Genomic DNA, 25229 nt, shown 5'->3' on the forward strand with positions numbered 1-25229 from the left:
CCACAGTTTATGTAGCACACACTACAAATATTAGTAGAATAGTTAGGGATGGGGGTGGACCAGTACTAGGTTCGTAGGAGGAGCAGTAATTGGTTAAAATAATAATTGACCAAGAAACAGGGAAAACACCACAGACCAGAATATAAGTTTAGATTGCCGGCTTTATCAAATATAGAAATAGAAAGTAGTAAAAGTATTATTCAAGAAGTGGTACCTTTAAGACATTACACATACAAGACATTAAACACAGAAAAAAACAATTGCATAAATGCAAATTGAACTCAAAGTAGAATCTGAGTTGTACTCAGTTACCCTTTAAAGTTAGAAAACCATTCTGAATTCTTAATCTATTTTAGTTCACCTCAACTTATTTAGTTTCAGTAGTTTAGTTATCTTAGTTGAGCTCTTATTAGTGTTCTAGTTTAGTTGTTATCCAGTTACTTTTAGTTATTTGGTATAACTAGTTATTTTAATTATCCATCTCAAATAGTTATCAACTTAGGCCTATTTTCGTTATAACTAAGTCAAATGCATTTAGTGTTACCTTTAACCAGTAGGTTATTACAACCAAAAAGCATAGGGCATCTCACTAAGCCCACAGCAGAAAGTTAACACCATCTAAATGCAGTTTCAATATCCCTTACAGTTAAACACATTCAAAATATGTACATCAGTAGGAAACATAAACGGTTAACTGTATCAATGTCCATTAAATCAGTCCTTAAGCGCTAAACAGTTCTTCAGCAAACGAAAGGGAGACGTTCCCTTTCACACACAGCAGCGCGGAGCAGTCCACGCACTGCGCACGTGATCCAGAGGGGAGAACAACAGCGGCTTAAACTGCAACAGTCTTACCGCGGTTGTTGATTGTTCTCCGCAGGGAAAGGAAAGTGGAAACGCTGAAGCAGTCAGCCTTTCAATCCGGTGTCCACTCTCCCGGAATGGGAGAAGAGATGTTTCTTTCGACGTACAAGCACAGTTCACGGTTCCTCCGGTCTCGGGTGGCTCGCCATCTAATGTCAAGTGATCACGCGCTGGATGCGTGATCTTCAAAGCAAACTTTTCTCTCGACGATTCTCCTCAGTAACTCAAAGATTATAACTCAAAACAAAACCACAGTCTATCGACATAGACAGAAGGTAAAACAAAACACTTTCAAACAGAAAATAAATCGTCAAATACACTTGCAAACTTATCTCTTTTCTTTCATGTCACTGGAGCTCCACACGAACGTGGCTTCACCTGTTCTCTCCTCCTCGATTCTGGCGAGAATCTTCCGGAACAGAACTACTATCAGCAACGTGATTGGCTGATAGATATGACCTTTCAACTTCAACCAATGATAAAATGAATTACCAAAACCATGAAATAATGTTTTAAATACTATTTATCTATTTAAGACGGTTTTAATATCACAAAAGTAAATTATTAAAATGATGAAATTCTGCTTGCTATTTATTCTATTTATTAACTATTTATTTACCAATGTCTATTTTAACCTGGGTTACAATTGGCTCCCAGTAAGCTACAGAATTAATTTTAATCAATTGATCATTAAATGGAATGGGACCCACATATCTACTGGATATGTTTAAGCTGTATGCACCAACCAGGTCACTAAGGTCAACGGAGAAGAATTTGTTGGTGATTCCAAAAGTCAAAACAAAGTGTGGAGAGGCAGCCTTTAGCTTCTATGCTTCAAAGCTTTGGAACCAGCTTTCAAATGACGTAAAAAATGCACCCAATATTGATAGCTTTAAATCTAGACTCAAGACAAAGCTGTTCTCTACGGCGGAGCATTAGGCTCAATAGGAGAAATATATTTTGCAAATCTCTGAGAAAGGAACTCAGAATTTTTTAGAAAAAAAATCTAAATTTTTGAGAAATAAAGTCAAAAGTTTTGACATACAAAGTCAAACATTTTGAGGAAAAATTCAGAAATATGAAGAAGGCGGTCCTCGGAAGTGACAATCACTGGCCGCATCTGAAAATTTTCATCCCCAAAATAACAGTATCTAAGGGATGTTTGCTTGGCGCGACTTAACGTCGTGGAGGAGGGAGGAGTCAATTTTAAACGCTTAGCGTTGTTTATATTTACCAGTGCTCAAGAGTCCCAGTGAGTAGCAATAGGCTATCACAGGCAAGAACAAAACTCTGTTTACTAACTTGCCGTGACGGAGTGTGTGCAATATAATGGTGTAGCCAAGCCTATTTTTCGCCCCTAAAATCAGAGCGATATTTTCTAGATACTGAGATCAGCGTGTCCCCTGCCTATGCTGGTAATATAGCCAAACCCACTATAACGCTGTTAATGTCTGTCATGGCATTGGAACTTTTGGGGGTTTTAGCGCCACCCTGTGGTATGTTTCTAGTGGGAAAATGCTCATTATTAAGCCTGTCTTTTATTTTGATACTTACCTTCAGTTGATGTAACTTCCTGTCATGTGAACTAGAATTGCTAGATCATTCCTTCAGTTGAATCTGACCAAGCCGAGGTGAAGACCTGCTCATCTTTGAGGGACATTCTTGCCCCTGTTCAGGCTTTGCTTGTAAGTTGATATTGTTCATGATTTTGTATATGAAGGACCAATTTATGCTTGTATGCATCTTAAGTTAATTTGTAGTCAAATTAATGGCAGTACTTCGTTTTGTATGTAGATGTAATGTCTGGAGATTTTCTGCAAGTCATCTAGGGCTAGTAAGCTAACTAGCATGTTCATTTCTTCATGTATTTGAATGCTACTGTGAATGTGTGTAGAAGTAAGAAGGAAACTCACTTTTATGTACATTTCTGTTTGTTTATTGTTTTAGTTTTACAAAAAAGAGGGACTAAATGAAGAATTCTCTGTAAACTTTGAAGACTGGATAAATGTTCAAAACCCACTTCTGCCTCAGAAATTCCTTCCATCGTTCCATTGTTAGCTGTCTGTCTAGTCGAGTAAATGGGCGCCTGATGAGGACAGAACAGTAAAAAAGCATCCAGCACAGCGAGCAGAACTACTCAAGGAGAGTAATCTTCAACTTCTTATCATCTTCACCACCGCTCACACCCGGCTTACTTCACATCTAAATGATGGAGGGAAACACAGCAGTTGAAGAGCCACCAGTTGAAGAGCCATCTCAACACCCCACAGTAGAACCCAATACAGCAGCTGAAGTTACAGCACCGCAATCTACTTTGGAAACCAGGTCAGTCGCTCGTGCATCTTCCAGTAAATTTACATCAATTAAATAAAACAAAACATCATCTAGCAGAGCCAAAGCTGCAGCTCAGGCTAAATTGGAGGCAGCTTGTGTAAGAGCTGAATTCGCTAAAAAGGAGTCAGATATTCTGATTGAGAAAGCACAAATTGAAGCGAGATTGAATGAACTCAGACATGAACAGGAAGTGATAGCCGCAGAAGCAGAGGCTAATGCGCTTGAAGCAGCAGAGGAGCTTGAAGAGGTTGACGATAAATCACTCCTAGAAGAAAAGGAAGAGAGAACACGTCAATATGTTCAGCTACAGTTAACAGAAAATGTTAAGCAACCTGCACGGCCCATATCACCAATAATTCATGTGCTGAAATCTCAGTCTCCCCCAAGACCGCGCCTTACTGAGTTCGCAGTTAAAGCTCATTCCTCTAAAACACCCAACCTTACCAAACCAGTACCGCAACCCACCAAGTCTACACCTCATCGCACATCTCCATGGCAACCTACTGCTGGTGCAGAACAGTTCTCACCTCTCAAAGGTGTTTCTCAACAGCCAGTAGATGGCAGTCCAGACATTAGCGACGTAGCTAGATACCTGGCACGCAGAGATCTGATTACCTCCGGCCTCTCACAGTTCGATGATTCACCTGAGAACTATTGGGCGTGGAAATCATCGTTCCTCAACGCCATCGTTGGGCTACACCTCAGCGCCAGTGAAGAGCTGGACCTCCTAATTAAGTGGTTAGGGCGAGAATCTGCACAGCATGTCAGGAGGATAAGAGCAGTGCATGTAGGTAACCCCTCTACTGGATTGGCCAAGGCCTGGGAACGCCTGGAAGAATGCTTCGGTTCCCCAGAGATCATCGAGAAGTCACTCTTCGACAGGCTCACAAACTTCCCAAAAGTCACCAACAAGGATCCTGTGAAGCTGAGAGAACTCAGCGACCTCCTTCATGAGTTAGAAGCCGCTAAGCTAGAAGGCTATCTCCCTGGCCTTAGCTACTTGGACACAGCACGTGGTGTTGCTCCTATAGTGGAGAAGTTACCATACAACCTCCAAGAGCGGTGGCTTCAACAGGGCTTCAAGTACAAGGCCAAACATGGTGTAACCTTCCCTCCATTCTCCTTCTTTTGTGAGTTCGTCAGCGATGAGGCACGAGCACGCAACGATCCAGGTTTCAGGGTGCAAACTGGTAACATGGAATACCTAAAGCAAGGCGCCACTGCTAAGAAACCGCAAAGGAGTCTAGTGTCTGCCCACAAAACAGACATATCACAGGAGAGAGACAAGAGGGAAGTTTCAGGCCACAAAGCAGGTGATGTTGAGAAGCAATGCCCCCTTCATAAGAAGCCGCATCCTCTGAAGCGCTGCAGAGGGTTCCGCAGCAAACCCTTGGAGGAACGTAAATCCCTTTTGAAGGACATCGGCGTCTGTTTTAGATGCTGCTCCTCAACAAGTCACATGGCCAAAGAGTGCACTGCACCCATAAAGTGCAAGGAGTGTGATAGTGACCATCACGTCTCAGCTCTCCATCCTGGACCGCCACCGTCACTACCTGGGCATGGCGGGGAGAGCGCAGTAGAAACACAGCCACCAACTGTCGACTCAAGCTGTACTGAGGTGTGTGGAGAGGGTCAAAGTCCACGGTCCTGCTCCAAGATCTGCTTAGTAAAGGTCTTTCCTGAAGCACACCCAGAGAGAGCGACAAGAGCTTATGCAGTTCTCGACGACCAAAGTAACCGGTCTCTTGCAAGACCCGACTTCTTTGACATGTATGGCATCAAGGGGTCAGACTCACCCTTCACACTGCGTACGTGCGCTGGGACAACACAGATGACGGGTAGAAGAGCCACAGGGTTCATCGTGCAGTCACTAGATGGAACTACAACGCTCACCTTGCCTACGCTAATTGAATGCAGCAACATTCCAAGTGACCGTGCTGAGATCCCAACTCCTGAAGCGGCTTTGCACCACCCTCATCTCATGTCCATAGCTCACTCCATCCCACCACTGGATCCTGAGGCCAAGATCCTCCTGTTGCTGGGTCGCGACCTACTCAGAGTCCACAAAGTGAGAGAGCAGCGGAACGGTCCACATGATGCTCCATATGCGCAGAGAGTGGACCTGGGATGGGTCATCGTAGGTGACGTCTGCTTAGGGAGCACTCACAGGCCTGCAGCCATTCAAACTTACCGCACCAACATCCTTGAGAACAAACGCCCTTCCTTCTTCAGCCCCTGTCCTAACAGACTTCATGTCAAGGAGAAGTTTGGGTCTCTGTCTGAACAGACAGCCGTTCCAGACATTCACAATTCGTTTGAATGCACACTAGGAAGCACAATCTTTGAGACAACCAAAGATGACAACAAGATCGGACTTTCTGTGGAAGACAGATTGTTCCTAGAGCTAATGGATAAGGAGATGTTCATGGACAATTCGAACAGTTGGGTTGCCCCACTTCCATTCAGAACACCTCGCGAACGCCTACCTCACAGTCGCGACCAGGCACTCACACGGCTGGCTTCTGTCCAACGCACTCTGGAGAAAAGACCTGAAATGAAGAAGCACTTCGTCACCTTCATGCAGAACATCTTTGATCGTGACCACGCTGAGCAGGCTCCTCCACTCCCAACTGGGAAAGAGTGCTGGTACTTACCCATCTTTGGAGTTTACCACCCGCAGAAACCTGGCCAAATCAGGGTGGTCTTTGACTCAAGTGCGAAGAGCCATGGTGTTTCACTTAACAACGTCATGCTGTCTGGACCCGACCTGAACAACAGCTTGGTCGGCGTCTTGTTGCGGTTCAGACGTGAAGCCATTGCAGTGACTGTGGACATTGAACAGATGTTTCATAGCTTCGTTGTCAGGGAGGACCATCGAGATTTCCTACGGTTCTTCTGGAACGAGCACAATGATCCAGCCAAAGACCTCTGTGAGTATCGCATGAAGGTTCATGTATTCGGCAACAGCCCTTCTCCATCAGTTGCCATATACGGACTTCGGCGCGCTGCAGCTCACAGCGAAGAGGAATTTGGCTCAGATGCACACTGCTTCATAGAAAGGGAGTTCTATGTGGATGATGGGCTTCTCTCAAGACCCACAGCTAGCGAAACCATCGATCTGTTGAAACGGACACAGAAGATGCTTGCCATATCCAACATCCGTCTCCACAAAGTGGCATCCAACAGCAAGGAAGTCATGGAAGCATTTCCAGTCGACGACCGCTCCAAAGGGCTCAAAGAACTCAACCTAGATGCTGATGCAACACCTATTCAGCGAAGCCTAGGCCTAAGGTGGGACTTGACCAAAGACACTTTCACCTTCCAAGTGGCAGACACAGTCAAACCCTACACACGGAGAGGAGTCCTAGCCACCATCAATGGACTGTTCGATCCGCTGGGGTTTGCTGCACCAGTCACAATCCAGGGAAAGATGCTGCTCAGAGAGCTCTCAAGCAAGGCTTTGGATTGGGACTCTCCTCTTCCTGCAGACAGGGAAGCTGAATGGAACACTTGGAGAGATTCTCTCAGCGATCTTCAGCAGTTACAGATCCGAAGACCTTATGCTGCTACAACATTTTCAACGGCTACAAGGAAAGAGCTACACGTTTTCTCAGACGCTTCAGTGAAGGCTATTGCAGCTGTCGCCTATCTCAAAGTCATTGACGCAGAGGAGAAGCCTCATGTCGGATTTGTACTGGGCAAAGCAAAACTAGCTCCACAGTCTGCGCACACCATCCCCAGATTGGAACTGGGAGCTGCCGTTCTAGCCGTGGAAATCGCAGAGGTCATCGCCAGTGAATTGGACATCGATCTGAATGCTGTTGAATTCTACACAGACAGTCGTGTAGTCCTCGGATACATTAGTAACCAGACCAGGAGGTTCTATGTATATGTTGGCAACAGGGTGCAACGTATCCGAAGATCGTCAGAACCCATGCAGTGGCACTACGTTTCCACAACCTGTAACCCAGCTGACATAGGCACTCGGTCTGTGTCTGCAGCCATGTTGAGTGACAGCGCCTGGCTCAAGGGGCCTGCCTTCTTGTCACATGCCAACGGAGATCCAGACACAGAATCCTATGACCTCATTGACCCTGATTCAGATGCAGAGGTACGAGCAGCCGCCACTCACCTGCTCACTGGATCGCCTCAGCTTGGATGTCAGAGGTTCGAGCGGTTTTCCTCGTGGAAGAGGCTGGTCAGGGCCATAAGCGTGCTAGTCCACATTGTCCAATGCATCAAAGACAAAGCCCAGGATAAGACATGTCGTTCATGGCATTACTGCAAACAGCCACGCAGCGTTGAAGAGCTGGCAAAAGCAGAAAACATAATCATCAAAGGTGTGCAGAAAGAGGCCTTCAAGGAGGAACTTACCTGCATAGCTGGAGGAACAGACATCCCCACACACAGTCCTCTGCACAAACTCAGTCCTTACCGTGATGAAGAGGGAATGCTGAGAATAGGAGGACGGCTCAGACATGGTGACCTGGAGTACAACGAGAAGCATCCTATTGTTCTTCCAGGGGGTCATGTTGCGAAACTTCTCATAGAGCACCATCACCAGCGAGTGATGCACCAGGGTCGAGTTTTCACAGAAGGAGCAGTGCGATCTGCTGGATATTGGATCATTGGAGCAAGAAGACTGATCAAGCATGTCCTGCACAACTGCATCACCTGCAGAAAACTCAGAGGCCGAGCAAACACTCAGCTGATGGCAGACTTACCACCCGATCGCTTGAGCATGGAACCGCCCTTTACCTTTGTGGGCCTAGACGTATTTGGCCCTTGGCCAGTGGTCACACGGCGCACCAGGGGAGGCCAGGCAAACAGCAAGCGGTGGGCTGTTCTTTTCACGTGTCTTAGCACACGCGCCATACACATTGAGCTGATAGAGTCAATGGACTCCTCAAGTTTCATTAATGCCTTCCGGAGGTTCATCAGCTTGCGTGGACCTGCCAAACAGATTCGATCTGACTGCGGTACCAATTTTGTTGGTGCTTGCCGAGAGCTGGGGTTCCTGCAGACAGACCCAAACCTGTCCAACATCAGAAGGTACCTGGGAGAAGAAGGTTGCACATGGATCTTCAACCCGCCTCATTCCTCTCACATGGGAGGCAGCTGGGAGAGAATGATAGGGGTATCCAGACGCATCCTAGATGCAATGCTTCTCCAATCCAGCCACGTTCACTTGACACATGAAGTGCTTTCCACTCTCATGGCAGAGGTAACAGCCATAATCAACGCCAGACCACTGTCCCCTATCACGACAGACCCAGACTCACCGTTCCTGCTCACGCCAGCAATGCTCCTCAGCCAAAAGGTCTGCACTCCTCTTCCTCCCCCAGGAGGTTTCGACGCAAAAGATCTGCACAGGAAGCAATGGAAGCAGGTGCAGCACCTTGCGGAGGTGTTTTGGAACAGATGGAGACGGGAGTATCTTGGGACACTTCAGAGCAGAGCAAAGTGGCAGGCTGACCGTCCAAACATCCAAGTTGGAGATTTGGTGCTTCTGAAAGACCAGCAAGTGAGTCGCAACGAATGGCCGATGGGGCTCATCAACAACACCTTCCCGGACAAAGATGGTAAGGTCAGAAAGGTCGAGGTGAAGATCTTCAAGAACGGAGCAGCCAAGACCTACCAGAGGCCTGTATCTGAAACAGTGCTTCTCATGTCCTGCGACAAGTGAGAGTCACAGGACTGCGTTTAGAGACTGTAATTGATAGTTTAAGTTTTGAAATTGTAGTGGTATCTCACAATACCAGACGGGGAGTGTCATGGCAATGGAACTTTTTGGGGTTTTAGCGCCACCCTGTGGTATGTTTCTAGTGGGGAAATGCTCATTATTAAGCCTGCCTTTTAATTTGATACTTACCTTCAGTTGATGTAACTTCCTGTCATGTGAACTAGAATTGCTAGATCATTCCTTCAGTTGAATCTGACCAAGCCAAGGTGAAGACCTGCTCATCTTTGAAGGACATTCTTGCCCCTGTTCAGGCTTTGCTTGTAAGTTGATATTGTTCATGATTTTGTATATGAAGGACCAATTTATGCTTGTATGCATCTTAAGTTAATTTGTAGTCAAATTAATGGCAGTACTTCGTTTTGTATGTAGATGTAATGTCTGAAGATTTTCTGCAAGTCATCTAGGGCTAGCAAGCTAACTAGCATGTTCATTTTTTCATGTAATTTGAATGCTACTGAGAATGTGTGTAGAAGTAAGAATGAAACTCACTTTTATGTACATTTCTGTTTGTTTATTGTTTTAGTTTAAAAAAAAGAGGGACTAAATGAAGAATTCTCTGTAAACTTTGAAGACTGGATAAATGTTCAAAACCCACTTCTACCTCAGAAATTCCTTCCATCGTTCCATTGTTAGCTGTCTGTCTAGTCGAGTAAATGTGCGCCTGATGAGGACAGAACAATGTTGCTCTTTGAAGTGAACCACAGGAGCTGCTCTGAGCACTGTTTCCCCCTCCATCTCGCTATGCTTGTGCTCTTTTACAAGTGCAGCCCCAGAGCTGTCAGTCCCGTCTAGACTAGTAGGTCTCCTGTGACGCAGATAAATGTGGCAATAACATTCTCTAGTCTCTCACTTGCAGTGCTGATGCTCAAGATAGATTATTTTGTAGATCTACACGGTAGGGCTTGAGTCACATTCCAACTTAAGTTTTCGGTTTCCAAATTTAAAAGTATTTCTTTAAAAAGGCACAAGTAAACTGATCAAAAACGTATCAAATGCACGATAAACTGAAAACGAGTTGGGACTACTTATGTTCCTAATTCCTAAATTCCTAATTCCTGGCACTGTGGTCAGAAAAGGTGTCTCCATCACCTAAAAACAGTACAACCTCTGTCCTCTGAATCGCAAATGCCACCTACAGGCGCTTAGTGGTAACACACATTTCTGAAACTACTGTCCTTAAAGTGAAACTGTCCCATTTTTGGAAATAAGCTTATTTTACACCTCCCCTTGAGTTAAATAATAGGGTTTTACCATTCTCCTGTACTTTCAACCGTTCTCTGGATATAGCAGTGCACATTTTACCTCCATGCTAGCAGTTAACATTGAGTCCTATGAGACCAGCTGGCGGCTTACTGGTCTCATAGGACTCAATGTTAACTGTTAGCTTGGAGGTGAAATGTGCACTGCCATAACTAGAAAACAGTTGGAAGTACATTTTCAATAATAAAATGCGAAAGTCAAAAAATGGAGATACACCGTTTTGCAAATAAAGCCTTCATATCTATCTGTTGTTAATCGTGTATGTATACATATCTATTTGAGTTGCTGCAGTAGTTCAAAAACTGACGTGTCACTTCCTGCCACCTGTCTCACTGGCTCTGCTTGCTCTGCTAGGCCAATAGAATATTGGGTCTCCAGATCATAACAGCCCCAATGTGATAATTGAAGCCAATTGGAGCCAATTTGCCAATTAACAAGAAAGTTGTAGAAATCCATAACAATTTAACCTGCACCACCACCTTTAAAGTGATACTGTCCCATTTTTTGAAATACCGTAAGCTTATTTTACACCTCCCTTTGAGTTAAATAACAGGGTTTTACCATTCTCCTATTTTCAACCGTTCTCTGGGTATGGCAGTGCTAATTTTACCTCCAAGCTAGCAGTTAACATTGAGTCCTATGAGACCAGTTAGACGCCAGCTGGTCTCATAGGACTCCATGTTAACTGCTAGCTTGTATGTAAAATTTGCACTGCCATACCCAGAGAACGACTTAAAGTACAGGATAGCGGTAAAACCATATTAAAGCAAATGAAAATCTTAATTAGATTCTTGCCATACCTGTGTAGTTCAGCACAGCTTCACAAACTCTTCTCACTATGTCTGCGAGAGCGTGCCTTCCTTGGATTTGTTTTTAGAATGCATGGCTTTTTTATATTACATTATTTTACATTGCATTTGGCAGACACACATACACAGTTAAGCATTAGTGTAGTAGACATGAAAGAAAGGAGTTTATACTAGTAATAGAGTATATACTATTAAAGGGACAAACGGCAGGATGACGTCGTTTGCACAGTTCCCGTGGCATGCCTGTCTGAAAATCTACTCCGTAAATGCTGTTCAAATAAACTCGCTGTGCGAATGTTTTTCATCAAGGAATGCCAGCAGTTGATACAAATCTGAATACGGGATGTAAAGTGATTGAAAAGCTTTTCCCATGACACTCATTCGGACTGCTCTGTCAAAAAGTTGCATTTAGGATTTTCTCACAGTGGACCGTGGAAGTGGACCATTCTGGACCATCTGCAGTGGTTTTTAATGCACAAGCAGGTAAACCGGTCATGAGTGAGTTGCAGTAGTCAACGCAAGACATAACCAGTCATTGTGTAGAGTATTGGGTCAGCAAGTGTCTGATTTTCAGCACGTTGGACATCTAAAATGGGCAGATCCGGGTGATTGAGTTGAGACAGTTGGTGTTTCAAGAAGGAGGCCGCACCTTGCATAGTAGTGGTGTGGATCGGCACTGCCCTCACGATCCGATTCGATCACGTTTCGGGATGTAGCGATTCGATTCGATTCGATTCGATTCTGTGTGATCCGATCCGATTCAATTCTACAATGCATTGCAATGCATTACATTTCTACTGAAAGCGAAGCAAATACAAGTACAATACAATGCAATACAAGTAGTCAGATACTGAGCAACAATTTATTGGCTGTTTTCTGTATCAGTCTGTATGAGTCTCTATCAGTCTTGCAATGTTTTGAAGTGCTTTTATTTAATTTAACATTCATTTGCTCCCGAAATGGTACAATAGGTTATCGCCCATGTCATTCTGATGCACCAAACCCCAGCTGGTATCACACTTTTCTGTTGCTAATACACTCAGTCAGGTCGCAATTGGACATAATAATTACTATTATTATATTATTAGAATAGCATTGCTATTTATTTAGACAGTGTCGAGTGGCGTGAACTGCGCTTACGATTTGCATTGAGTAGAATGGGCACATGAGAGCTCTGTGTCTCAGGCGCATACTCCTCTCACTCCACATCCCCCACTGTTGGCAGGAATATTCACACTTCTTTTGTCTTCATTTACTTTTCTACTTAGTATACATGCTCTCCTACAAACATCCCGAACCCTGTCACCCTCCAGGTGTTGATTATTGAGTCTCTAACAGGCAAATTACGACGCGTTTCTTCAGCCCCCTGCCATTGCAATGAACGTCGCGAGCATAGCGTCAGTATACAAAGCAGCACGAAATATTTACCTCGCGTCTCGATCGGCAAAACCTTCCCTTCCTCAATATATAAGTCTCCTGCAGAAACAAACACTTCTATTGCGTACTTACAAGTAAATGAATGAAGGGTTTAAGCTTACAGTCCCCATGATCAACGAATGGCTATCGATGGTCTCCCTCAGGCACCAGTAACATGGGAAGTTCTACTGCGGCAGAAAATACACTCCTGTTTGCATATTACCTCATTTAGGGATGAAATATATGATGAATACATATGTAAAACCATGACAAGTTACCATTTGAATGCATTTGGTCGTTTATTCAGTAGAATTATCCACGCAGTGTCACTACAGGGTTGATTCCGTCTTTCGCGATGTTTCACAGGGGAGGAGTTACTTCCGCAATTGTCCGCGCTTTGTAGTTTTTTAGCTTTCTTAAACAAAATACCATATAAGGCGTCCCAATGTGTTCCCAATGTGGCGCCCAGAGGGTTAAGTTTCAATTACTTCCGTGGATTTCGGGAGCAAATGAATGTTAAATTAAATAAGAGCACTTCAAAGCATTGCAAGACTGATACAGACTGATACAGAAAATAGCAAATAAATTGTTGCTCAGTATCTGACTACTTGTATTGCCTCATCATGACTGATGAAACATTTGCTTTGCTTTCAGTAGAAATGTAATGCATTGCAATGCATTGTAGAATTGAATCGGATCGAATCAAATCGAATCGCTACCTCCCGAATCGTAATCGAATCGTGAGGCAGTGCCAATGCACACCACTATTGTTTGGAGACATTCACTGGATACAAACCAGTACATTAAATACATCAATAATAGTATACATATTTACAGTTGTGTAATGCAACATAATCAACATCACATTCATGAAAACATCACATTTATTAAAAACAGGTCAGCTGTAGGTCTTCATTCGTGCCATTTGGAATGCAGGAGGTGGTTCATCGATCTCCACGAGGGGGAGATAGAGACAACCATCTCTTACAGCGAGAGGCTTGGTATATTTTTAGTTTGAATACCTGCATTCCAAATGGCATGAACGAAGACCTACTCTTACTTACTTAGGCCTTTAAATTCCCATAGGAACATAGGCCATTGACGAAAGTCTTCCATCCTCTCCTGTCTTAGGCTCTCCGATCCAGTTGTTGCCACGATAGCCCTTCCTGCTTCATTTCCTGCTCAACAGTTCTTCTCCAGGAGGTTCTTGGTCTGCCTCTTTTTCTTTTGCCCTATGGGTTCCATGTCAATGCTTGGTTGGTTATTGCTTCTTTTCGTCTGAGCGTGTGACCTATCCACTTCCACTTCCTCCTCCTTGTGTGATTTTCTATTGGGTCTTGTTTGGTGAGTTCCCACAGGTTGGTGTTAGTGATGGTGTTGGGCCAGAAGATTCTCAGTACTCTTATGAGGCATCTGTTCATGAATGTCTGTAGTTTGTTGGTTATGGTAGTGGTGATCTTCCAGATTTCTGAGACATACAGTAAAGTGGTCTTCACATTTGAATTGAAGATCTGCAGTTTCGTTTGGAGTGAAATATTTTTTGCCTTCCAGATATTGGCTAACATGTTGTAGGTTGCCCTTGCCTGAAATAATGCTGCCAAGGTATGTGAAAGTATTCACATCTTCTAATGCCTGATGGTCCATGGTTATGGGGATGGTGATCTTGCTATTGTTGCACATAATTTTGGTCCAAGCAGTGCAGCAGTTGCTTTTAATTTTGCTTCTAATTTTGGCTGATTTTTCTTGTATCTGGTGGTGGGTGTAGGACAGTAGGGATAGGTCATCTGAAAAGTCCAGATCTTCAAGTTGTTTTGTCAGACCCCACTGTATGCCGTTGCGGTTATTGTGAGTGGTTTCCTTCATTATCCAGTCTATGCAGAGCAGGAAAAGGAAGGGTGAAAGCAAGCAACCTTGCCTTACCCCAGTCAGGATCTCAAACGCCTCTGACGTACAGCCTTCGTGAAGGACTTGGCATCTCATACCTTTGTAGGTGCTGTTTATGATGTTGGTGATCTTGTCTGGGATCCCATAGTGAGCCAGTAATTTCCACAACATGTCCCTATCCACACTATCAAAAGCCTTTTCAAAGTCTATAAAATTTATATAAATGGAAGAGATTCCACTCGATTGACTGTTTGATAATAATCCTGAGGGTGGGAATTTGGTCTCCACTGGGTCGGTTACTCCTGAAGCCAGCCTGGTTTTCCCTCAGCTCCTGGCCGACTGCCTTCTGTAGCCTGTTGAGCAGGATGCGGTTGAGAACCTTTCCTGGTGTTGAAAGGAGCATCATTCCCCGATAGTTTTTCCACTCCCGGAGATCTCCTTTTTTTGGGAATTTTCACAATGCGACTATTACTCAAATCAGAGGGGACATTTTCTAGTTCCCAGAAGGTTTTGCTGAGATGGTGGAGCATGTTGGTAGATGTTTCAATATCCGTTGTTCAGGGCTTCCGCTGGAATCCCATATGGACCATCTGCTTTCCCTTCTCTCAAGGCCTTGATGACTTTCCTTAGTTCTGCTTTGGTAGGGGGGTCACAGTTTATTTCCAAACTGTTTATGGCTGTAGGTATATCTGTAATCAGTTGAAAAGGCTGCCTATTGAGCAGATCTCTGAAGTGTTCAGCCCATCTATTCATCTGTTCTTCTTTGGATGTGAGGAGTAAGCCCTGCCTGTCTTTGATGTGTCCCTGTGTGTGTCTGTTTTTTTCAGTTACTTTTCTTGTAGTTTGGTAAAGGTCCTTCAGATTGTTCCTTCTTGCTGCTTCTTCTGCCTGTTGTGCAAGGTCCTCAAGGAATTTCTTCTTGTCTCTCTTCACACTTCTTTTCACTTCCTTGTTTGCTGCTGCATACTTTTTCTGCGAACACCTACAGCTGACTTGTTTTTTATGAATGTGATGTTTTCATGAGTGTGATGTTGGTTATGTTGCATTACACAACTGTAAATATGTATACTATTGTTGATGTATTTAATGTACTGGTTTGTATCCAGTGAATCTCTCCAACCAATAGATTACCTTGACAGGTGGACTGAATACAACACTGTCATTGGTTGGTTACAATAGGGTGTGGTAATGGGTCTGGGTATTTTGGATTGTTTTTTTTTGTTACTCTTGTTGCACACTGAAGAAGGCACACGCCGAAACGCATTTGTGCAATAAAAAAACACTACTATACAAGGTGCGGCCTCCTTCTTGAAACATTGAATTTAACATTTGGGCCAGCACCCTCAGAGGTTTAAATAATTAAGAGTGACGCCTGCTCCAAGAGCAAAATTGTCGTTGATGCAGTTGGCGAATGATATCTTGTCATCAATCATGACGGCAAGGTTTTTGGTGACTTTGTTTGGGGTCACAGTGGTGCCGCCATCTTGAGTTGATGTTGTGACAGAATGACTCTTCAGGAGGGATCAATAGGCCCTTACGAAAATGGACCATGGTTAATGACGGTATATCATGATATCTCTAAGTACTCTGAACCTACCATAATTGTACTATGGCTTACTGTGGTAGTACTGTGATTTTTATGTAGTAACATGGTTCTACCATGGTACGGCATGACTACTCTACCCTTATGAAAATTGACCATGCAGTAACCAATGCAGTAACCATGGTTTTACTACCACTTTTCATGGTTATTCTAAGTACTATCAACCAACCATAGTTCTAGTACAGTAGCTGTCATAGTAGTAGCCCTTACAAAAAATAACCATGGTTGTACTATAAAAAACTAATCATGGTTTTACCATAGATTTACCATGGATTATAGTTAATCATGTTTTTTAGTGTAACCATGACAACCATGGTTTGTGACTATGGTTTAACTTATGGTTTAACCCTAGTATACTCTTTGCCATAAACCATGGTTCCCCCCAAACCATGTTTTTTTTTTTTTTTTTAACCATGGTCGCCCACTCCAAAAGCCCTTTTTTAAAACCATGGTGGGGGGGAAGGGGTACATGGTTAAACCATAGTCATGAACCATGGTTTTCTTGGTTACCCAAGAAAACACGAAACCCCTGAATAACTACATGTGAGTAGCCGTGGTGTAATGGATAGGGAGTTGGACTCTAGATCACAGGATTGCAAGTTCAAATCCTGCCCTCACCATTCTGTAGACCTCCATCCATGGCTGAAGTGCCCTTGAGCAAGGCACCTAACCTTGATCCAGGGACTGTAACCGATAGCCTGTTAGTTGCTTCGGATTTTTAAAAAAAAGCGTCAGCTCACTGTAATGTAATGAATAACTATTAACCATGGTTAGTTGTCATAGTAAAACCATGGTTAATTTTTGCATAGTTAAACGATGGCAAATTCATAGTTAAACCATGTTTAACTCCATAGTCAAACCATGGTTGAACTATAGTCAATCAATGGTTAAACCCTAGTAACAAACCGTGCTAAAAAAAAACACATGAAAACCATGAGTAACTAAAAACCACTGTTCAGTTCTCATGGTAAAACCATGGTCCATTTTCGTAAGGGATGACACACCGAAGGTGCGTCCAGATAGGTAGGAGTTGAACCACGAGTTGACAACACCAGTGATTCCCATGGTCGTGAATATCCTAAGGAGTATCTTGTGGTTGACTAAGTCAAAGGCTGCAGACCGGTCTAGTAGGACGAGGACAGAGGATAATCCTTCCGTTCTAGCAGCCCTTTGAGCTTCACTTACTGAGAGTAAGGTGGGTTCAGTTGAGTGTCCACTTCCAGATTGCTTTGGGTCCAGTGGTCCATTCTGGTTTAAGATGTTGGTGACCTTGTTTCTACCATTTGTCAGTCCTTGCCGCCTGTTGACCTTTTAAAGAATCAATGGTATTATTATGTTGTTGCTTGACTCCTTGAGGAGAGCGGCTATTATTATATGAAACAACAATCACTTTGACAAGTTCCAGGTCAGAGAGCTTCCCAAAAGTAAAGCCTTTAGAGTGAAGCATGTGGAGCCGGTATGGGTGTGTGGAATAACACAGGTCTGGCAAGTGTCAGGGTGCAAAATCTGTATTTAAAGAGCTCTTTTCCAAAATGAGATATCCATTTTATAGAATGTTGGGAAATTTACATTTTAGTACTGGGCATTCCATTGAAATGCATAGCAAAATGCATTTTTATAGAGGTTTTAAAGTATGTTCTCAAAACATTTGAATGGCAAGAATGCACACATCGATGATATAGTCTAGACACATTTTTCATATTTGTGAATGTTAGAAGCATTTTTTAGTAAAAGTTGGGAACCTATGTACTTAATATAATTTAAGTGTGCTGAATTCAACTAGACTGGTTCCCAAGCTGGATTTTGAGGTTTTGACAGTTAAATTTGAAAAACAAAATGGCTGCCAAAATACGCTATTTTTGACAGAGCATTTTTACCAAGTATTGCTGTACTTGGACATAAATGCTCTTTTCTAACATTTTGTGTCCCATTAATGTTTCTTGATGAATGTATCTACTATAGAGGATTTTAAAAAGTATAAAATAGCTTCTAGAATGCTAATAATGCTAATATTGTAGGCTAGGTGTTAGCCTAAACGTTTTAAATATTTAAATGCTTAAATGCTTTTCTAATAAGATTTTTGTAGCCTATGTGTGTTTATATGGTTAAGAAAATTGATGTAAGTATTTTAGAAATACTTTGCATTATGTGAAGTATTTAGTGTTTCCAAAAAATCACTGAAAGTTGCTATTGGCTCTCTGAAAACTGTCCAGAAATCGCTAGATGACACCATGATATTACATATAACGTAAATTTTGAAAAATGTTCAGACATATTTTACATATTCTATCAGATACTATTGCATACATTCCAGATAGTCTATACATGCTACTCAGCCTGGTTGTTAGTGGCCAGACATCTCTTGAAGATGATGGAATTGGTGGCAAGGAAAAACTTCCTCAAAGAAGAGTTCTGAATGAGGCTAAAGTCCTTGTTTATTGTGTCAGTGATGGCAAAAAATGGACTCCGAAACATGTCAGTCTTGCTTGTACTCTTCATCAAGCTATTGGGTAAAAGACCTAATATGACTATTCAATCAGGCAGGTCATTGTCTGAGTTACGACCAGGTCCTCCAAGTCCAGATCCTCCTTAGCTGAGAGCACTCTAAAACACTGAACCAAGAGAGTGGTGCCATTATTCCAACAAACATTGTGGCAGATAAATGTATCCACTGCACATGTGATAACATTGATATCCTGGATGAAACACTTGATGGGAAGAATACTTCCCATGCAACACAAATGGCAGCATGGCAGAGAGGCCAACCAATTGATGATTCTGTTAAAGGAACAGACCACCCTTTTTTGATTTTCACATATTTGCAGTATTTCCCAACATTATTCATGAATGTGCATATCATTTTCGTCTCAGTGTTTTCAGTACTTAGATTTATTGGATCAGAATTATTAGCATAGCTTAGCATAATCACTGGAAGTAACTGGTATCTTTAGCATCAAGCCACAAGTGGTCACTGGACGGAATTAAATTGCCGTTTTACACTCCAGTGAATTTTACATTAATTTTAAAATGGTTTATAAGTACATTTGATTGTGTTTTATTTTGTACCATAGACTTGCATTGCTATGCCTAATGTGGCTATACTGTTAAACGGGGCAATGCAAACACATAGATGAAAATTATATGCACATTCATAAATAATGCTTGGAAATACTGCAAATATGTGAAAATCAAAAAAGGGTGGTCTGTTCCTTTAAAGATATAGAAGTGTCTACTAGACATACATTAAATGTGCCAAATGCCCTGATGGAGCTACATCCTCTCTGGATTACTCATAGGACATTCAAGCCAACTTTTTCAGCACCCATTGCTGAATCATGCTTTGGAAAATCTGGAGAGGAGCATAAGTATGCTAGACAAGCAAAGGCTACGGATCTAGCTTTCTTCTTGCACTGTCAAAACTTAGACATGAAGACTTCTTGGTCAGTGTTCAATCAGTCACTGTCATCAAAGGAACAACAGACTGCTGCGGGGTATTTGCCAATAGTCCTCGCTACTGCACACGTTTTGATACTTTGAATACAAATGCATTTTCATATATTAACATTTTGGACAGGAACAGTTATCATAGTTGACCAAACATTGTACTGCAGACTTGAAGAGTTAAAGTGGGCAGTTTCAGAATAGAACAACAGATGAATACCTCGCCTAGGAGGACTTCACTTGTCAATCAACTTCCTTAAGGCCATAGGAGAACATATGAATGGATCTGGACTGACCAATGTATGGATGGTGGATTGCTTGGATAAGGCCCCGTTGAACTTGTTCTGGTAGGAAAGGCATCCAACAAAGCCATGGCACACAAGTTTACTCTCCAATCCCTTTAGGGTCTTCTCATGCCAAGTCTTCTCTACCTGTCTTGCTAGGATGGCTAATGGTGATGATCCTCAGACAATTAGTGAACTGATTTCATTCCAGTATCTCAACAGTCAATTCCAATATTAAAATGCAAAAAGTCAAAAATGGTTTATATAGCGTTTTGGAAAAGAGCTCTGTATTTGTTTCATCACATTATTTGTATAATATTAACAACAATGTCATTAGCAGCTGCCGTTTGGTTAATGATTCAGTATTCATTTTGTTTGTGAAAAAGATGAAATGGATAAACTTCAGGCTGAGCTGAAAGAAAATCTCAAGACCAAATACCAGTGTGTATTTGAAGGAATCCCCAAACCAGGAGAATCTGCTCTGCTAGAGAAGATCTACACGGAGATCTACATCATAGAGGGAGGAAGTGGGAAAGTAAATGAGGAGCATGAAGTCAGGCAGATTGAGTCCAGATCCAAGACACCAGCTGGACTGGAGAAACCAATTAAATGCAGTGACCTCTTTAAACCCTTACCTGGTCAAGAGAAACCAAGCAGAAGAGTGATGACAAAAGGAGTAGCTGGCATCGGCAAAACCGTCTCCATTCAGAAGTACATCCTGGACTGGGCTCAGGGAAAAGACAACAAAGAAATCCACTTCATTTTCCCATTGCCTTTTAGGGAGCTTAACCTCATTAGATACAAACAGTACTCTCTGATGGGCCTTCTTCACCTCTTCTTTCCAGAAATGAAGCCATTAACCTTCAGCAGCCAATGGAAATATAAAGTGCTGTTCATTTTTGATGGTCTGGATGAATGTCGACTCCAACTGAACTTTGAGAATGAAATTTGGACAGATGTGACAGGTGTCACTTCTCTGGATGTACTACTGACAAATCTCATCAAGGGCAATCTGCTTCCCTCTGCTCTATGTTGGATAACCTCTCGACCAGCAGCAGCCAGTCAGATTCCTGCTAATTGTGTTGACCTTGTCACAGAGATACAGGGCTTCAATGACTCACAGAAGGAGGAGTACTTCAGGAAGAAGATCAGTGATGAGAGTCTTGCAAGCAGAATCATTTCTCACATTACATCCTCAAGGAGCCTCCACATCATGTGCCATATTCCAGTCTTTTGCTGGATCACTGCTTGTGTTCTTGTTAGCATTCTCAGCTCTTCAGCAGGACAAGAGCTTCCAAAGACTTTGACAGAGATGTATACATGTTTCCTGATCTTTCAAGCCAGACAGAAGAACCAAAAGTATGAAGGTGTGAATGCCATTCAGCCACAATGGAACGAGGGTCTTATCCTTGATCTTGGAAAGCTTGCTTATGAACAGTTGGAGAAGGGACATTTGATCTTCTATAAAGACGACCTGAGAAAATGTGGCATTAATGATGTCAAAGAAGCAGCAGTACGTTCAGGTGTCGTCACTGAGATCTTCAAAGTATCTCGAATCTCTCAAGCAACAGTGTTCTGCTTTGTCCATCTGAGTGTCCAGGAGTATCTTGCAGCTCTGTATGTGTTTCTGATGATGGAAATCTCAGAGACAGATGTGCTGTCCGCACACCAAGTTCCTTATGGTGAGGAATCCATGACCATCTTACACAAGAATGCTGTGGACAAAGCTCTGCAGTATGAAGACGGCCGCTTTGACCTCTTCCTCCGTTTCCTTCTTGGTCTTTCTCTGGAGTCCAACCAGACTCTCTTAATAGATAGTCGCCTATTTCAGAGAAAACAAAAGCAGATGAGCAATGATGAAACAATCAGGTACATTAAGGAGAAGATCAGAGAGGTCCCTTCATCAGAGAGGGTGATCAACCTCTTCCACTGCCTAAATGAACTGAATGACCACTCCTTAGTGGAGGAGATCCAGGGCTTCCTGAGTGCAGGGGCACTTGCTGAAGCCCAGCTCTCCCCTGGCCAGTGGTCAGCTCTAGTGTTTGTGATGCTGACATCAGACCAGAAGCTGGATGTGTTTGACTTGAAGAAGTATGTCAGATCTGACGAAGGTCTCCTGAGGCTGAAGCCAGTCGTAGAGGAATCCCAAACCGTTCTGTAAGTATGATGGCAGTGAGTACATTTCAGATGAGAGCCTACTAACTGATTTGATATTATTTTAATTTCTTTTCTCTTCCCCAATTCCAGGCTTGATGGCTGTAGACTCAGTGAAACAAGCTGTACAACACTGGCATCTGTCCTCTGCAACACATCCTCAAAGGTGAAGAAATTGGACCTCAGTGGCAACAGAATTGGAGATGTTGGAGTCAACGAACTCTGTCGTGGATTGAAGAGCCCCAATTGTGTTTTGGAAACACTCAGGTAAAACATGTTAGTACTTCAGTAATTGTTAATTTTGGTTTGATAAAGACGTCAATCTATAGATACACAAAACCCAGACAATAGAAATATGTGAGGGATAATGGCCAACGAGGTGACCGGTTATACGAAATTAACGGCTTCGAACTCTGTTGACGCGCGCAGTGCAGAGAGAGAGTTGCCTCCACCAAGCCATTAATTTCTATAACCAGTCGACCTTGAAGGCCGTTATCCAGCTTATCTGCCGTTATGGTAGGGTACTTTTTAAATCTATTATTGTCACCAGGGCTCTAAATTAACTTTTTCCACCACCAGCCACTTTGGCTAGTGGACATTTTTTCTTACCAGCCAAACAGAAGTTCAACTATCCATTTTTTTCAATCTCGCCAAAATAAACTATGTGTTAGGCTAGTTATTTTTTAAAAACATTATGGTAATTTTGTTCAACAATTACACTATATACACTATGTATAGGCCTGCATACTATAGGCCTATTATAGGCTATATATTTTTTCATTATTTTTTAACTTCTGCTTCATTTTTAACTTTCATTACTTAGGCCTAATCAATTTGTTTTGAAGTTTTTATTTCAATTCCTCTGAAAATAGTGAATCACATCACACAAGCCACACACATACCAGATCTTTAACACACACTAGCAAACGCACACAGCAAACTCTACAAAACCTCACGCACACCCCAAGGAAGGAGAAGTGATGAGAGGAAAAGGAGAGGAGAGAGGAGGAGTTCTTCTCTTATCTACCATGCGCAACAAAATGACAAGAAGCCTAGTTTAACTAAAAGTAAATAATATCACGGGAATCTTCGATTCCTTTGTTACTTCCACAGGTTCGTCGTTGGTTGCTTTTTTGTTATTTGTTTTCTTTCCGATGGCGTGGGCTTTCCAACTTAGTTGCGCCAGGACTCGGAACATTTCAGAAGACAACTGAACTGACAGCTACGCTCACACTACTCTGACAGTCAGCTCTCCTCCTCTGTCCTTGTCCTTTCGTTCCACAACCACTCCTTTTTTAAAGTCACTACTATTACTGTTACAATTACTATAGCATTCACCAACACACAGAACTTTGCTCTAACCCCCGCCACATTCTCATCACTCGCACAAAACATAGGCATAATCTGCGTTAGTCATGTTATTGAAACGGTCAGGGCCTCGCTGCTTCAAAAAGGCAGCCTGTTACAGCAAGGTTCAGCCTAGTAATAATAGCAGTAGTGACGTTAAAAAGGTTGTAGCGAAATCGACGAGAGCATAGGAGGAGAGCTGCCTGTCAGAATAGTGTGAGCGTAGCTGACAGAAGGCTGGTCGTCTGAAATGTTTTCAATGCTGGCGCGCGCAACAGCATGGAGTTGCCGCTTGCTGCACTGGAAAGCCCACGGTGGGAGGCTACGTCGTGACGCTAGTGTCCATGGGTAATGTAGGAAATCTCGCCTTAAGGGCTCTGCATAGTTAACGTGCGCACGTTCGTCATAGCAGCGGTTTACCATTCATAATTTACTGTACTCGGGCGCTACTGGCCATATTGGCGGGTAGGTATTTTTTTCTACTAGCCAAAATTAATTTTCACCCGTGTTTGGCGTGTTGGCGTGTGTTAATTTAGAGCCCTGATTGTCTGTAATGTTGTAGGAACCATGTTCTTTCAAGATAGAATGTTGCTGTGCGGGTGTCCAACTTGACGCGCCTAGAATCTTAGTTTGGTAGCCTGCCGACGCTGTGATTATTTAATTTTCCTTTGGCCCTATACCACGGTGGGATGGAAGTTTAAAAACAAAAACTTGCGAAGCATTTCTATATGCTGAATCGACACATGTTGCATCACGCGTCTATTTCCCCCTGCTGATCATCACAGGCTACCTGTCAACTTTGTGCGTAAAAGAGAGAAAGAGAGACAGAGAGAGAGTTCACCTAACTTAGTTGCACGTTTGACGCCTGACAGGTTATAGGGAATTAGTTGCAACCCCATCAGCCAATCAGAAAAGAGGACTCAGTTGCGTAGGCAGATAATCTATATTGTACTTTATCCCAGTAGCTATTTGTTGCATTTATGTAATATATCATTAATCCCAGTAGCTCAGTATAAGGACATGTTGCATAACATGGTGGAGATTATTGTTTACAGCATGCTGACACTGTTCAAGTTTGATGATAAAGCGAGAGGTGGAGAGAAGAAGTGACTGGAGGAAAGTGTGATGCCGTCAGATAAATCAGAAAGCACCTGCCACTTTGTGTATGAATGATGTTATTGTAGAGTGCCAATAGCTGAGTATAAAAAAAAATAATAATATGTTGGGGATGTTGATGGTGAGAACATTCAGACTGCTTTAATGTCAGGCATTAAAAACAGACTCCTCTCTTCTCCAGATTAGAGTGGTCTAACTCGTAAAGGATTTGCACATTATCAGGCTGTGGTGTAACCTGCTAAATAATGTGTTGGACATGTTGTTGATGATATGTGATAATATGGTTCTTCTCTTCTCCAGTTTGTCAGGCTGTGGTGTAACAGGAGAAGGATTTGCTGCTCTGGCCTCAGCTCTCCAATCAAACCCCTCATCACACCTGGAGGAGCTGGACCTGAAAGGAAACGACCCTGGACAGTCTGAATTGAAGCTACTTATCGATTTATTACGGAAACCTGCCTGTAAACTGCAGATTCTGAGGTAATATCATTTCATCTTTCACAGTCATATTTTGACAGAGTTGTTTCTTCTTGTTTGTGTCTTGAGTCTGCAGACTCTGAGGTCATATAACATCATTAAACATCTCTCAGTGTCTGATTCTTCTTTTTTTCTTGTTTCGTATTTCTACTTCCTATTATTATTATATTGTATCATGTTATTATTTTTTATTTATTTATCATTTTCCTATGCAACTGAATTCTCTTTTCTGATTGGCTGATTGGGTTGCAATTAATCCCCGATAACTGGTCAGACATCAAGCGTGCAACGAGGTTAGGCAAACTGCCGTTACTAATTCTAAACTGCAGGTTGCTATGGCCAAGACAACGTCGTTAGTTCTATCGCATTTGATTGTCAAGCCAAGACCTCGTCGTTAATTCTATCGCATTTGGTTGTCAAGTCAGTTGCCCCAAAAGTTATACGTCCTTACATGCATCTGATAGAGGCGCACGTAACTTACTTGCTCACTAGATTATGCG

The 25229-nt window shown here is 42.7% G+C and overlaps 1 protein-coding gene across 1 annotated transcript in view; it reads left to right on the forward strand.

The window, feature by feature from the left end:
- The window catches only part of LOC134437280 (NLR family CARD domain-containing protein 3-like), a 45566-nt gene extending 23761 nt beyond the window's left edge, over window positions 1-21805 (forward strand). The window contains exon 3 of the mRNA XM_063186773.1: window positions 20025-21805. Coding sequence (XP_063042843.1) covers window positions 20025-21799 — 1775 coding nt within the window. The 3' untranslated portion in view covers window positions 21800-21805. The remainder of the gene's footprint in view (window positions 1-20024) is intronic.
- The last annotated feature ends 3424 nt before the right edge of the window (window positions 21806-25229 follow it).

This window comes from Engraulis encrasicolus, chromosome 21, assembly GCF_034702125.1.
Source record: "Engraulis encrasicolus isolate BLACKSEA-1 chromosome 21, IST_EnEncr_1.0, whole genome shotgun sequence".
NCBI lineage: Eukaryota > Metazoa > Chordata > Actinopteri > Clupeiformes > Engraulidae > Engraulis > Engraulis encrasicolus.